Source organism: Ctenopharyngodon idella, chromosome 5, assembly GCF_019924925.1.
Source record: "Ctenopharyngodon idella isolate HZGC_01 chromosome 5, HZGC01, whole genome shotgun sequence".
NCBI lineage: Eukaryota > Metazoa > Chordata > Actinopteri > Cypriniformes > Xenocyprididae > Ctenopharyngodon > Ctenopharyngodon idella.
Window position 1 is genome coordinate 39,852,537 of NC_067224.1, and position 16,510 is coordinate 39,869,046.

The window sequence follows — 16,510 nt, forward strand, 5'->3', positions numbered from 1 at the left end:
AATGGAACCTTATTGTAAATTGTTACCATAATTCCTACATACATAATTTTCAAGGCCCAATCTATTGATGTTTGTAATGTGCAACTCAAACTGCCAACCAAAGCAGTTAGCAAAAGACTTGTTTTTTTTTTGTTTTTTTTTTTAGATATAGCTACTGTATGTAAATCTGAATAGGTGACTAAATATAGAAAGTTGGGTTATTGGTTGACATTAACCAATTGCTTGCATGGACTTGGTGACTTCAACCTAAAAAACAGTTGTTTCAGAGGCAGAGCGAGCTACAAAGACAGATGTTTTTTTTTCATTGCAATAACATGCACTGATTATTTGTTCACAATAACACCAGAAACATGTATTACAAAAGCAAAATCATTTTGATTTCATGTTGCATTTGTGCATTTGAGTGTTCAGACACGTGCACGTCCATGTTTGAATATGCATACGTGAGCGTGTGCGCGCGGCAGAAAGGTTGTTTCTATGCAGGAGCACGCTTGACTTATAAACGCTATTGATTGTATGAAGGAAGTGATTAAAGTAGAAGGACAGTGTGCAGATGCTGAGGGGGGTTAATGAGGGGAAGGAAGTTTGATCGTCTGGCAACCCGTCCGACCCATGAGTCTGCGGGCGGAAGAGCCTTCTGCTGATCAGATTCCCTCGGCATCGACCCGCAGGGGTTTTACTGAGCGCACACACTCAGACTGATAACACAGAGAGTTAAACTGTCATCTTTTTAGTGGAGTGCAGTCTCTCACAAAACACAACATTATTATCATAAAATGGAACATTATTACCATGATAGATAGATAGATAGATAGATAGATAGATAGCACAGCTGTACATGAAATACAACATAATGGGAGACATATCAGAGTTCAAAAGAGGACAAATCATTGGTGCGCGTCTTGCTGGCTCATCTGTGACCAGGACAGCAACTCTTTGTGGTGTATCAAGAGCTATGGTATCCAGGGTAATGTCGGCATACCTCCATGTTGGAGGAACCACATCCAACAGGAGTAACTGTCAACTCAAGAGGAAGATGATGTCCAGGTACTAGGTACTGAAAAGATGTCCAGGTACTAACTCACATAAAACCACAGCTGCCAAACTCACTGCAGATTTATATGCACAACTCAACTCTCCTGCTTCCATCAACTGTTCGTCTGGAGCTCCACAGAGTCAGTATTCATAGTCAGGCTGCTCTAGCCAAACCTTTGGTCACTCATGCCAACACCAAATGTCAGTTTTATTGGTGCCAACTGTGCAAATCTTGGGCTGTGGACAACGTTGTGAAACATGTATTGTTCACTTATGAGTCCATCTTCACTGTCTTTCCCACATCTGTGGAAGTTACGGTGTGGTGAAGCCCCCAAGAGGCTCAACACCCGACTGCAGCTGCCCAGAGTGAAGCACAGAGGTGGATCAGTGATGGTTTGGGCTGCAATATCATGACATTCCCTACTGTGCTTGATAGACACTTCACTGGCAAGGACTACTGAACCATTCTGGAGGACCATGAGCATCTAATGGTTCAAACATTGTACCCTGAAGGGGGCGCCGTGTATCAGCATGATAATGCACCAATACACACAGCAAGACTTGTGACAGAATGGTTCAATGAACATGAAAGAGATGTTCAAGAACATCTCCCAAGGCCTGTACTGTCACCAGATCTAAATATTTTTGAGTCACTTTGGGGGGTATTTTGGAGAAGCAAGTTTAATTGTCCAACACAGACAGACAGACCCCTAACTTAAACTGAAACAATCGATTGCTACTGCATTCTTTTTTGTCTGTCAAAATGACTAAAAGCATTAAATTATCAATAAATGTTTTAAAAATTAATCAATGCTGGAAATAAATGCAAAAACAATTCAGTAATATTAACATGTATTAAATTAATGATATTATTCCTTTGATGTACGCTCTTATTTGAGATACCATTACATCAATTATTTACATTCACATGTTTTCATTAACGCTTTTTATTCAAAGTGACTTACAAATGCGAAATTACATAAGCAGAAGCAACTAATCCGAGGGGAAAACAATACTAGCGCTAACATACCACATTACCATAAATACTAGAGTAAAACAATGCTAAAGCAAAAGTGCATAGAGGCTAGTTAGCCAACCAAGTGCTCCAAGAATAACTGTATGAGATTCTGCATGGTGTACATTACCTTCACTGTACTATGGTATTGCCTATGTATTTTATACAAATGATCTCTCAGACTCTGCTCCAAAAACAGTCTGTCATACAAATAACATCAGGAGACTTGATGTTAGCATGTTGCTAAGCTAACACTGCAATACTCTTAGCTTAATAATACACAGTACACAAAAATGTTGGGCAGAATTGTATCAACACTTTTATGTACTAAATTAATTATACTTGACATTTCTCTTGTTTTTTTATGTGATTTTAGATGGAGTTTGTCACAATACATTCTGGGATTACTTGCTCCATGAAAGATACATGCCTACTACCTTAGAATTTGGCCCAAAAAGTTATCTTACCTTTAGAAACAACTATAATACCTTAAATTATTGTCTATGTAGGCAGCTCACTAGAATTTGAAAAAGATTCTTAATCTTCCAAGTGTAAAAGTAATATTGTTCACATCTCCAACACTTTATGAGCAATATCTTCAGATGACTCACACAGAAGAGGCTTCAGACTCATTTTAATACCTAAATCAATGTGCTTTGTAGCAGCAGCGGCAGCACAACATTTCCTGTTGGCTTCGATGTAAAGTACGCCTGCGTTTTATCGAAGAGATCTCTTCTGCATTCTGTCCCTCTTTAACTCTCGCCATCGTATGCCTTGAGTCATTTAACTCATTTCACCCGAGAAACACTCATACAAGCTCTAACACGAGCTTTGATGATAAAAGTGCCAAGCTACTAAATGCAGCCATTAAAATGTATCTGGAAGATTAAACGTTTTCTTTGAACATGAGTGTGAGAGAAAGAGGGAGGGAGAGCGAGATCGAGGCTGTAGAGGAGGGGGTGCCGACTGCAGAAAATGTTTAATAAATAATACAGCTCCAGGAGAAAAGAGATAACATTGTCCCCTCAAACACACACACACACACACACACTATCGCGGGTGTCTAAAGTCACTCCCAGATGCATAACTGATGGTTCAACATAAGTACAGACCTAAAATAAAGCGCTAAGCCTGTAACATACTCGCAAGTATGTAAACGTGAGAGCTTAGCCAATGCATTGTGGCCACCATACATATTTAAAATGCGTTTTTGTGTTATCTTTGCACAACAAAGAATGAAGATTGTGTAACTAAAAGTGTTTGTATACAGCACTTACATTATACAGTATGTTTCAGTCTCAGTTCATTCAAAAGTTACCAGTGTTGCTATATTGAAAATGTTGCTTGCTAAACTATGAACTCCTCAATTTAATCTAGTTAAACTATAGTAAAAAAAAAAAAAGGTCAATTACAGTACATTGAAACTACCCAGAGTGACAGCATGTACATTTGCACTAAATTAAAATAGTAAAACTAAGAAATTACCTATAGCTGTTAAATAAAATTACTTAAAAAAAACCTATTACCTATTTATATAACTAAATTGAAAAAGTTTTGTCATTTTACTATTTAACTAAAAATCCATCAAAATTCAATAATAAAATAATTTTTAAAGGGCACCTATTATGAAATTCACTCTTACATGGAGTTTGAACATAAATGTGTGTCGGCAGTGTGTGTACACAACCACCCTATAATGATAAAAATCCACCCACTCCTCATTTTTTAATCCCCATAAATCATAAGCAGTGTCTCAGAAAAAACTGTTTGCAGATACTGGGAAAAGTGACATCACTTTGCACAAGCCCCGCCCACAACTGCTGACGGACTCTGCCATATTAGCATAGACCCCACCATGAGCGAGTTGTACACTGTCCGCCATTTTCTCCAGGCTGGAGCAGCTGTAGTGACAAGAATGTCTCATAAGCAACTCAAGGAGTTTTGTTGTTCAATGTAAGAGTGAACATAACAGTCTTCATGTACTCCTGACATCAGAGACGCTGAAGACGCAGTGGATTAGTTTTGTTTTTTGAAGAGAAAGCGTCCCCACATACCTAAATATGTTTATGTCTGTGTGAATAATTTTACACCAGACTGTTTTGTGAACGAGTGTCAATACAAAGGGACAATACAAAACAGGTTACAAAACAACTAATAGTGAATAAAAGCACGATGACAACATAAGTTATAACTGTAATTAAACTAAACTATGCCATTTCTACCTCAATGCAGCATATCGTCTTTGGCTCTGTAGGCATAATTGTCCGGCTCTGGTTCGAACTGAACACCGCTACTGACATTTTCAGTGCATGAGATTGTCCCGTTTTGTTGTTGTCGGTATTCCGAAGCATGAGCTCTTGAAGCTCCGCTCTATCCTTCTAAGGGGGCTGGGAGCAGCAGCTCATTTGCATTAAAAGGGACACACAAAAACGCCGGATTTTTGTTCACGCCCAAAAAGTGGCGATTTTTACATGCTATGAAAAATAATCTGCGGGGTATTTTGAGCTAAAACTTCACATACACACTCTCGAAACATCAGAGACATATTTTACATCTTGTAAGAAGTGGCATAAAAGGTCCCCTTTAAAACAGCAGGTATAAACAAGAATGTGTCTCCCTCGTCTACTTGTGATCCAATCCAATCATCTTAATACCAGGTGTAAACAGGGCTTTGTTTGTAAGATTGTGTACACAATAGCCTTCACCAAAAAAAAAAAAAAAAAAAAAAAAATCCCCATAAATCATAAGCAGTGTCTCAGAACAAACCGTTTGCAGATTCTGGGCAAAGTGACATCACTTTGCACAGGCCCCGCCCACGACTGCTGACAGACTCTGAAGTATTAGCATAGACCCCACCCTGAGCAAGTTGTACACAGTCCACCGTTTTCTCCAGGCCGGAGCAGCTGTAGCAACAAGAATGTCTCGTAAGCAACTCAGGTGTTTTGTTGTTGGATGTAAGAGTGAACATAACAGTCTTCATGTACTCCTGACATCAGAGCCGCTGAAGATGCGGTTGATTAGTTTTATTTTTGAAGGGAATGTGCCCCCATATACCTAAATGTGTTTATGTCTGCGCAAATCATTTTACACTAGATGTACAAAGGTACAATAGAAAACAGGTTTTGCTAAAAAGTTGTTACTCAAGGATGAATCATTACCAACTGTTCGTGATCCAGTCTCTGGAGCGATACTGGTCATGGCAGTAATGAATGGGAGAGTATTTATTACTATAATATAGTTCATCGGAGTTGTTTTACAGATAAAAAGTTTACCAGTTTATTAAGCACTCCTCGAAAAGGCATAAGGTCTGTATATATTAGTTTACTGTTAGTTGTAACAAGCAGTGGTGGACAGTAACAAAGTATTTTTACTTCATTACTGTACTGAAGTACATTTTTCAAGTATCTGTACTTTAGTCGAGTATTTTTATTTTGAGCAACTTTTACTTTTACTTCACTACATTCCAAAGCATAAGATCGTACTTTTTACTCACTACATTTCATAAAACATATCGTTACTCCTTATTTTAAAATGAAGAAATCGTCAGATGCTCAGAGTCACAAAAGCGGCGTCCGATTTGTGCACAAACTGATTCTTTTCAATCATCCTGTTAAATCGGTTCACAAATCACATCAACAATTCATTCACAAATTGGACTGATCGTATTGCAGCTGTTCTCGAGTCAACAAATCATTGATTCAATTATCCGTTCAGAGCAACTCTCCAGTGAATGAATTTCACTGTCTGAAAATTAGCCAAGAACGCGTACGCGCAGGACTGATGGCGAAAAGTAAGTCAGCCTACTACTAATGTTGAATTTTAGGATGAATTATTGTAAATGAAAATCATATTTAGGTCAGTTGTTTTGAACTAAATCTGCTGTAAAGGGCGATCTGTTTAAGCCCACTGAAATGCTTTAATGCAGACAGGTCCACATCAATGTTTCTACAGATCGCGATCTCGATTCAATCAGATCAAATTACATTTTAAAACTTGCCGCTTCAAATAACGGTTGTATCGATTACATCGTTACGGCGCTAGGAGGCGACAAGTGACTGTTAAAATGTATTTGACATTGAATGATTCATTCAAAAGATTTGTTCAAAAACATTGATTCATCCAGTAATGAAACAAGTGAAATAGTTATGAGTGAGTCATTAAATCATTCATTTTAACACATTTTATTAAATTAATTAATTAAATATTTTTAAATAGACTGCAGCAATTAAAATTTTGTCCAAATCATACGCAATTTTGTTTAGTTGTCTATTCAGAATCATGGGAGAATCATGATTTCTATTTGAAAGATACAAACAAAAAATTCTTGATTACACAAATAAAAATAACACATGCACATTCATCTTCCCCGCTGCTGTAACAATTTTACAGTGTTATGTATTTAGCCCTATATGTTTTGTCTGTTTTTTTATTGTTTGTCAACACACATTACATAATATGTATCTGCATCCACTATAATCTTCCATCCATACTGACTAGTGCTGGCTATTTGACAATCCATAATCATTCATAATTATGTTGAGCAATAGGATTATATAAAATATATAAAATAGAATACAATTATGTAAGTGGCCTATATATAAAATTACAAAATAAACATTCATCAATCAGTACTTTTTTACTTAAGTACATTAAAAATCAAGCACTTTTGTACTTTCACTCAAGTAAAATTGAAAAGGAACACTAAATACTTTCACTTGAGTAATATTTTATCATACGTATCTGTACTTTTACTCAAGTACTTGATTTGTGTACTTCGTCCACCACTGGTAACAAGTGTTTTTGTGTAATTCGCTGTGTATGTTGATGATAATACAAGGGACAGAGAGCTTATTGATAAGACTTTATTGCACACTTCTTGTACTGTGTTTTATTCAGCTCTTATGGTGATTTTCTGGAGTGAAAACGGACGCTTCATCTTTTGTGTGATATACAATAAACTTCATAAAACTCATCAGTAAAGTATTGGCCATCATTCGGACAGGGTCCGCTACAACAGTCTTGTACTAATAGTGGATAAAAGCAAGATGACAACATAAGTTATAACCGTAATTAAACTAAACTATACCTGTTCTATCTCCATGCAGCATATATTCTCTGGCTTTGTAGGCATAATTGTCTGACTCTGGTTCGAAATGAACACCGCTACTGACAGTTTATGACATTTTCAGTGTGTGAGATTGTCCTGTTTTGTTGTTGTTGGTACACCAGAGCATGAGCTCTTGAAGCTCCACCCTCTTCTTGAAAGATTTCATTTGATTTTCTGTACTGTCAAAATGTATTTTCAATAGAAATATAAGGAGATGCTATTTACTAGCAGAGCAGAGCAGATGGCATCAGTTTACCTGCATAACCCAACACATACTGCATAATTACCCATTGAAATTACCCATGAAATAACCCATTTCAGTTCATCATAGGCTAATTATAAACATATGTAACTGTACTTTAAAATACAAACACATTTCTGAAACTAAATTTACAACAGAAATATACAGGTGCTGGTCATATAATTAGAATATAATCAAAAAGTTGATTTATTTCACTAATTCCATTCAAAAAGTGAAACTTGTATATTATATTCATTCATTACACACAGACTGATATATTTCAAATGTTTATTTCTTTTAATTTTGATGATTATAACTGACAACTAAGGAAAATCCCAAATTCAGTATCTCAGAAAATTAGAATATTGTGAAAATGTTCAATATTGAAGACACCTGGTGCCACACTCTAATCAGCTAATTAACTCAAAACACCTGCAAAGGCCTTTAAATGGTCTCTCAGTCTAGTTCTGTAAGCTACACAATCATGGGGAAGACTGCTGACTTGACAGTTGTCCAAAAGACGACCATTGACACCTTGCACAAGGAGGGCAAGACACAAAAGGTCATTGCAAAAGAGGCTGGCTGTTCACAGAGCTCTGTGTCCAAGCACATTAATAGAGAGGCGAAGGGAAGGAAAAGATGTAGTAGAAAAAAGTGTACAAGCAATAGGGATAACCGCACCCTGGAGAGGATTGTGAAACAAAACCCATTCAAAAATGTGGGAGAGATTCACAAAGAGTGGACTGCAGCTGGAGTCAGTGCTTCAAGAACCACTACGCGCAGACGTATGCAAGACATGGTTTTCAGCTGTCGCATTCCTTGTGTCAAGCCACTCTTGAACAACAGACAGCGTCAGAAGCGTCTCGCCTGGGCTAAAGACAAAAAGGACTGGACTGCTGCTGAGTGGTCCAAAGTTATATTCTCTGATGAAAGTAAATTTTGCATTTCCTTTGGAAATCAGGGTCCCAGAGTCTGAAGGAAGAGAGGAGAGGCACACAATCCACGTTGCTTGAGGTCCAGTGTAAAGTTTCCACAGTCAGTGATGGTTTGGGATGCCATGTCATCTGCTGGTGTTGGTCCACTGTGTTTTCTGAGGTCCAAGGTCAACGCAGCCGTATACCAGGAAGTTTTAGAGCACTTCATGCTTCCTGCTGCTGACCAACTTTATGGAGATGCAGATTTCATTTTCCAACAGGACTTGGCACCTGCACACAGTGCCAAAGCTACCAGTACCTGGTTTAAGAACCATGGTATCCCTGTTCTTAATTGGCCAGAAAACTCACCTGACCTTAACCCCATAGAAAATCTATGGGGTATTGTGAAGAGGAAGATGCGATATGCCAGACCCAACAATGCAGAAGAGCTGAAGGCCACTATCAAACCTGGGCTCTTATAACACCTGAGCAGTGCCACAGACTGATCGACTCCATGCCACGCCGCATTGCTGCAGTAATTCAGGCAAAAGGAGCCCCAACTAAGTATTGAGTGCTGTACATGCTCATACTTTTCATGTTCATACTTTTCGGTTGGCCAAGATTTCTAAAAATCCTTTCTTTGTATTGGTCTTAAGTAATATTCTAATTTTCTGAGATACTGAATTTGGGATTTTCCTTAGTTGTCAGTTATAATCATCAAAATTAAAAGAAATAAACATATGAAATATATCAGTCTGTGTGTAATGAATGAGTATAATATACAAGTTTCACTTTTTGAATGGAATCAGTTAAATAAATCAACTTTTTGATGATATTCTAATTATATGACCAGCACCTGTATATGCATTTGAGCTGATTTTTTGCAAATAAAAAGATAGTAATGACTAGTAATGGTCTCACACACATTACTACATTATAAACACCTGCTGATGTTATTGTCGTGACTCGTGTCCTTTACTCTCTGCTTCAGGAATGAACCTGCAACCGTTGTTTTAGCAGCCTAGATGACTAACCGTTGGGCCACCAGCCACGACTCGACTCTGTTTATCTTTAAAACTGGAATTGAAAGTGCCTTTCATTTGCTCTAAAGTGAGCCCATCATAAAGAGCAGAAAGACAACATAAAAACAAAACAGATAAAAGGACGGTAAAATATAGTAAAATCACAGACAAGAAGCAGGCTGACTGATGTTATGACTGATGAGCTGTTTTTATGAAGAACAGAGCGCTGCGGTGGCCTGTAATGAAAGCCTGAATCATGTTGTTTGATATTCGCCTCGGTTCATCTCTCAGGGTTTCATGTTCATAACAAACATTTCGGTTTTAATCCAGTTTCAAGAATCTCTACAATAACCCTAAGCTCACATCTAAAGTCAAACACTCTTAAAGGGCAAACACCATGAGGAAGACATCACGGTCTTCATCTGCGTATTATTATCTGTAGAACAGAAGTGTAAAGCCACCGAGGTAAATAACATGTATATGCGGATTACCCTCTGCCCAGGAGCTGCTGGTTCCCATTAAACACAACATGAAACGACATTCAAAAGGCATTTAACCTCCACAGCGTGACGCAGAATATTGAATGGAAAACAGTGCAGGGCGGGAACTGATTTTATCCATCGGGATTTGATTGGATCGTAAAGAGTACGCTGTGATGTTACTGGCTAATATTATTGTTTATTGCCCACACAACCTTGATCACATCAACTGAAAAGAATATTGCTTAAAGAAAGAAATGTGTATATATATGTATATACATATATACATTTTATATATATATATATATATATATATATATATATATAAACAGTGTATAGGTATACAGATATATACATATATACATTATATATATATATATAAAAAATGCTATCTATCTATCATTTTATATAATATATACAGTACATATATAAAAAATATATATATATATATATATATATATATATACAAACCCGATTCCAAAAAAGTTGGGACACTGTACAAATTGAGAATAAAATAGGAATGCAATGATGTGGAAGTTTCAAATTTCAATATTTTATTCAGAATACAACATAGATGACATATCAAATGTTTAAACTGAGAAAATGTATCATTTTAAGGGAAAAATAAGTTGATTTTAAATTTCATGGCATCAACACATCTCAAAAAAGTTGGGACAAGGCCATGTTTACCACTGTGTGGCATCCAATCTTCTTTTTATAACAGTCTGCAAACGTCTGGGGACTGAGGAGACAAGTTGCTCAAATTTAGGAATAGGAATGTTGTCCCATTCTTGTCTAATACAGGCTTCTAGTTGCTCAACTGTCTTAGGTCTTCTTTGTCGCATCTTCCTCTTTATGATGCGCCAAATGTTTTCTATGGGGGAAAGATCTGGACTGCAGGCTGGCCATTTCAGTACCCGGATCCTTCTTCTACGCAGCCATGATGTTGTAATTGATGCAGTATGTGGTCTGGCATTGTCATGTTGGAAAATGCAAGGTCTTCCCTGAAAGAGACGACGTCTGGATGGGAGCATATGTTGTTCTAGAACTTGGATATACCTTTCAGCATTGATGGTGCCTTTCCAGATGTGTAAGCTGCCCATGCCACACGCACTCATGCAACATCATACCATCAGAGATGCAGGCTTCTGAACTGAGCGCTGATAACAACTTGGGTTGTCCTTGTCCTCTTTAGTCAAGGATGATATGGCGTCCCAGTTTTCCAAAAAGAACTTCAAATTTTGATTCGTCTGACCACAGAACAGTCCATTTTAAATGAGCCTTGGCCCAGAGAAAACGCCTGCGTTTCTGGATCATGTTTAGATATGGCTTCTTTTTTGACCTATAGAGTTTTAGCCAGCAACGGCGAATGGCACGGTGGATTGTGTTCACCGACAATGTTTTCTGGAAGTATTCCTGAGCCCATGTTGTGATTTTCATTACAGTAGCATTCCTGTATGTGATGCAGTGCCGTCTAAGGGCCCGAAGATCACGGGCATCCAGTATGGTTTTCCGGCCTTGACCCTTACGCACAGAGATTATTCCAGATTCTCTGAATCTTTGGATGATATTATGCACTGTAGATGATGATAACTTCAAACTCTTTGCAATTTTTTCTCTGAGAAACCCCTTTCTGATATTGCTCCACTATTTTTCGCCGCAGCATTGGGGGAATTGGTGATCCTCTGCCCATCTTGACCTCTGAGAGACACTGCCACTCTGAGAGGCTCTTTTTATACCCAATCATGTTGCCAATTGACCTAATAAGTTGCAAATTGGTCCTCCAGCTGTTCCTTATATGTACATTTAACTTTTCCGGCCTCTTATTGCTACCTGTCCCAACTTTTTTGGAATGTGTAGCTCTCATGAAATCCAAAATGAGCCAATATTTGGCATGACATTTCAAAATGTCTCACTTTCAACATTTGATATGTTATCTATATTCTATTGTGAATAAAATATAAGTTTATGAGATTTGTAAATTATTGCATTCCTTTTTTATTCACAATTTGCACAGTGTCCCAACTTTTTTGGAATCGGGTTTGTATATATATATATAAACAGTGTATAGATATACAGATATATACATTACTATCTATCATATTGTACAATATATATATATATATATATATATATGTATAAACAGTATACGCATATATATATATATATATATATATATATATATATATATATATATATATATATATATATATATATATACACAAATACATCTATCTATCTATCTATCTATCTATCTATATATTATCACATATCCTATTTACACTGGGGTTCAAATAGCTTTTTATCTTGGAATATCATGCACAGATGAATTGTGAAAAAACAAGGCCCAGGAAATTTCTGAAGAAAGTAAATAGGATCAATTTTTATTTCATGTTGCCTTTAAAGAGAATTACTGAAATGCTTCAGGTCATACTGCAAGACCAGAGAGAGTTCTCTCGTTTCAAACAGCACACAGACTTTAGCCGAGCCTGATGTTCAGGTTTCCATTCAACTCTGTGAATGTGCTGAGCGGAAAACAGAGAGAGAGAGAGAGAGAGAGATGTGTAGAGATGTGTGTATGTGTAGATTAGCAGAGAAACAAGACACAAAACTTAAAATGGTGCAAAACACGAAGCAAAACAGCAAATCAAAGGACTCTGACAAACAGACAGCAGCATGCTTTCACTCCCGTAGACGACGAGGAACAGAGCGCAAGCGAAAAAATATAAAGCCAAAGATACTGCGAGACAAGAGATACGGACCCAGAAAACCAAAGCAAGAAAATGAAAGACAAAATAGACACTCACATGTAAACCCCTCCTCTCCCGTCCCTTTAGGCTGAACGGATAGCTGATATACTGAACCTTCAGAGAGAGGAAGGGGGTATTAGACAAAATAATATGAATGTCAAACAAAAACAGCGAGATGTGATTTGGGGATGTGAGACTGAAACGCCTGAACAGAAGATACAGTTTAAAGAGAGCATGAGAAACTGGACATGCAGATGGTAAATCATGTGAAACCTCACTGACAGGGAGGGAAACAACATACCAACACACATGTCAGCTGGCAACATCTAACAGTCAGGCTCCCCTGGTGAGATGGTAATCAGGTAAACATTCAGTTATCAGATTGTGACACTGATCTAGTTGTGGGAATACTAGTTTGAAACTGTAGACAATCTACAATCTTTTCATAATGTAGAGCAGTTTAATTACAGTAAAGCTATCACAATTTTTTTTTTTTTTTTTTTGGCTATATTTGGGATCAGTATTTTTTATTTTTTTTTATTCAGCAAGGATGCATTAAATTGATCAAAAGTGACAGTAAAGACATTTATAATGTTACAAAAAATTTCTGTTTCAAATAAATGCTTTCTATTGAACTTTCCTCAAAGAATCCTAAAAATGATTTCCACAAAAACTATAAAACAACAACTGTTTCCAACATTGACAATAAAAAATTATTGTGCAAATCAGCATATTAAAATGATTTCTGAAGGATCATGTGACACTGAAGACTGGAGTAATGATGCTGATAGACAGCCGCGTCTTGTCTGCCCCACCTAAATATTCATCCAAAAAAACAGACCTCTATATAAACTGAATCAATAATAAATTGTAAATGTGTTCAGCATTCTGTAACAAATATTTACAGATTTTCTAGACTATTTTAAGAAGACTATTTTAATGAGCAGGATATATTAAAATGTAATATATGGCTTCGGTAGGCATGTATTATGATATTAGGCGGCTCTACAGTGACCCACTATTTTCCAATGTAAATCTGTGGTGAAAAATGGAACCGCAGCGGACTCTAATTGAGAGCCATTGGGGCAGATTTCAGGCTGCCCCGCTTATTTTCACATTACCTTACATAAATCTCGTTCCAGGCCAAGACGACTTCAATCCGCTTCAGCTATGTGCATATTAGTCTGCATCGGGTCAGTAACTAATTGACATGTCTGACTAATTGTCTGTTCTTCGTATCAAATCAATGGAAGTTTAAACATGCTAATGTGAATAGCCTTTATATAGTTCTGTTGTGTTTGTTTCTTTGTTCTGAGAATAGAAATTTACTTTGTTTTCCTCACCAGAATTGACCCTTCGCCAGGAGTTTGACTGACAGGCGATCTAACCAATCATAACACCAACTCAAGCATGCCACACGAGTCCTGAAAAGTGAAGCCAAAGCATCTCGATCGCCCCCAGGTGGCTGGAAGCAGTATAGGTCATAAACCCTGCCCTCTCCATGAAACGTATTGGGACGTGAGACAAACTAAACAATCAAATTACACTTTAAACATTTTTTTTCCAAAGATAGTTTCTGTCATTTTAGGCAGTTTTTATCACGCTGGTGTTAGTTCAAGTGTTCATTCTTCAAATAAGTTTGGTTTTAGTTAGTTATTTGATGCTATAAAAACGGGGTGTGATGTCATGGTTGACAGATTAGATTGACAGCCTCTCTGAGTGAAATAGTCACTGAGGCGCCAACTGACTTTTTTCTGGATCTTCGCGAGGAGAATGGAACTTTAACTTTAATTTCTACATTTTCCATAAATGTTTATTTCATACTGACAAAATGAATTGTTCTGAGTTTGGGCGGGACATTGATATCGCGGCTCCACTTCACGCTCACTACTGTGCAGAGTCAGGATCCAAGTTAACTATGCGCAGACTCGAGACTCAAGATGTCAGCGCCATATTGACACACTGGCGGCTTCACTTACTACAATAGAAGAGAGTGAAGGTGCGTCGTCCATCTTTTTTTTTTACAGTCTATGCGCTGAATCCACCATTTTGTCCGACAAAGCAGTCAGAGGATTAGGAGATTAATGTCGGTGGACTTGAACTTGAAAAATGGTGTGTACTGACGTCTTTCAGCGGTTGAAACAAATTATTCATGTTTATTTGGTGCTATAAATGAACTAGTAGGAAGAGATGATTGGTTCACGAGCCGCTTGAACTGAGGTGCTACAGCGATCTGTCATGACACATTAAAGAGCCACAAAACTGTATCTATTGTTTAAATTTCCTTAAAATTTACAAAATTACAAGATTTCATATCAAAAGTAACCTGCTCTGTCTTGTCTGTCAACACGTTGTCAGTGTCCTCTTTGCTCCGCGATGTATTTTTCACACATTATGTGTGGCGTGAGAGGCATGGCTTGTTGGACTTTGGTCTTTGTGAACGGTAAATTCCTTCATACAACTTGTAACATTCTAAAACAACATTCTGAGGCAATAAACACTACATTTAAGGCAATACTAAGATAGCATTCTATGTGTGTCTGTCAATCAACATTAGAGCGCCACCCTCGGGCTGAATAACGCAAGGACGTTAGACCTCTGCCAAAAGTGTGTCAGTGATTAGAATATAAACCGTACAAAATATTTATCATAAACTAGCACTAAGACCCAGAATCTGCCCTACCTAAATCTATGGTCAGGAGCTGCTACTGCTGAGAGAGTTGAGTTGAGTTGAGTGGGGTTAAATGGATTGTGCCTGCTCAACTTTTAAGGGGAAGAACTTTTAAAGTTTAAACTTTAGTGAGGAAGTGCCTGCGGGGAGAGAGAGAGAGACAGACACGAGATCCATTACACAACACAAAACAGAGGAGAATCACATCCTTGGCCTGTCTCTCTCTCTCTCTTTCTCTATCAATGCTCACTGCTCTAAACACCAGCAAACAAATTAAACTGCCACACTGATGGCTGGTGATTACATACATTCATGTCAGTTCTGTAGAGACCATCAAACCAGTAGTTTCTTAAAGATTCTCACCACCAATTTGTACTGTGTCTACTGTGACAGTGATTGGAACAAATGAAAGGCCAAGATTATGTGTTTTAATAAACAAATCAACTAATAGCAGTAAAGTCAACAAGAAACAACATTTGCAATTTAACTTTTGTAATGTGATGTATTTCAGAGTTAAATTACTGTGTTAACTAACTATAGGCTGCAACCAACAACAACAGCCTAAAACTATGACTAAACAGATAACCAATAATCCACATGGCCTGGGTGAAATCAGCTGAAAACAAGTTTTATGCAAGATTCTGAAGACAAACTTTTTTTTAATAATAAGTGTTGTTATTGTAAATAAATCAAATATTCATTTGAGTAATCACTAAAAAGTCTTCCCAAAAGTCCCTACCTGGCATTTCACAACTTTATTTTAGCCAATTAAAATGTTAATAATTACTGATGATATTTAGTACACAATCTCAGCTGACGATTAATTTATTTTCAATTTGGCTGTATAAATGAGTGTTTAAAATAGTGTGTAGTTAAGGTTTACTGGTTATTATTTAGTGCAAATATGTGAATATTGAGTTTAATTCTCTCACTCTGAATAAGATCCTTCTGATAATTAAATATTGTTCTATAATTAAAACAATACATATCAGTATTGTTATTGTCAACTAAAACAAGCTATGAAAATAATTTTTCATTATTTGAAATTAAACCTAAAATATAAATATTAGATGAAAAACTTAAATGGAAATTATTGCCTTGGCAACTAACTGAAAAAAAAAAAGTTTAAGTTGAAATACTAAAATTACTAAAATTAAAACTGAAATAAATATAAATTAAAGCTAAATAGAAATATTAAAATTAAATATTAAAAGCGCATAACAAAACTACTAAAACCTAACTCAAATTAAAATTAAAACTGAAAATATAAAAAAAC

General features: G+C 36.8%; 1 protein-coding gene across 2 annotated transcripts in view; it reads right to left on the minus strand.

The window, feature by feature from the left end:
- unc5ca (unc-5 netrin receptor Ca) overlaps nucleotides 1–16,510 on the minus strand; it is a 169,592-nt gene that overhangs the window by 32,363 nt on the left and 120,719 nt on the right. Inside the window, exon 8 of one of the 2 annotated variants that reach the window (XM_051894005.1) lies at nucleotides 12,621–12,677. The exons of the other annotated variant lie outside the window; for it this stretch is intronic. Within the exon in view, the coding sequence (XP_051749965.1) occupies nucleotides 12,621–12,677 (57 nt within the window). The remainder of the gene's footprint in view (nucleotides 1–12,620; nucleotides 12,678–16,510) is intronic. 2 annotated transcript variants of the gene reach the window in all.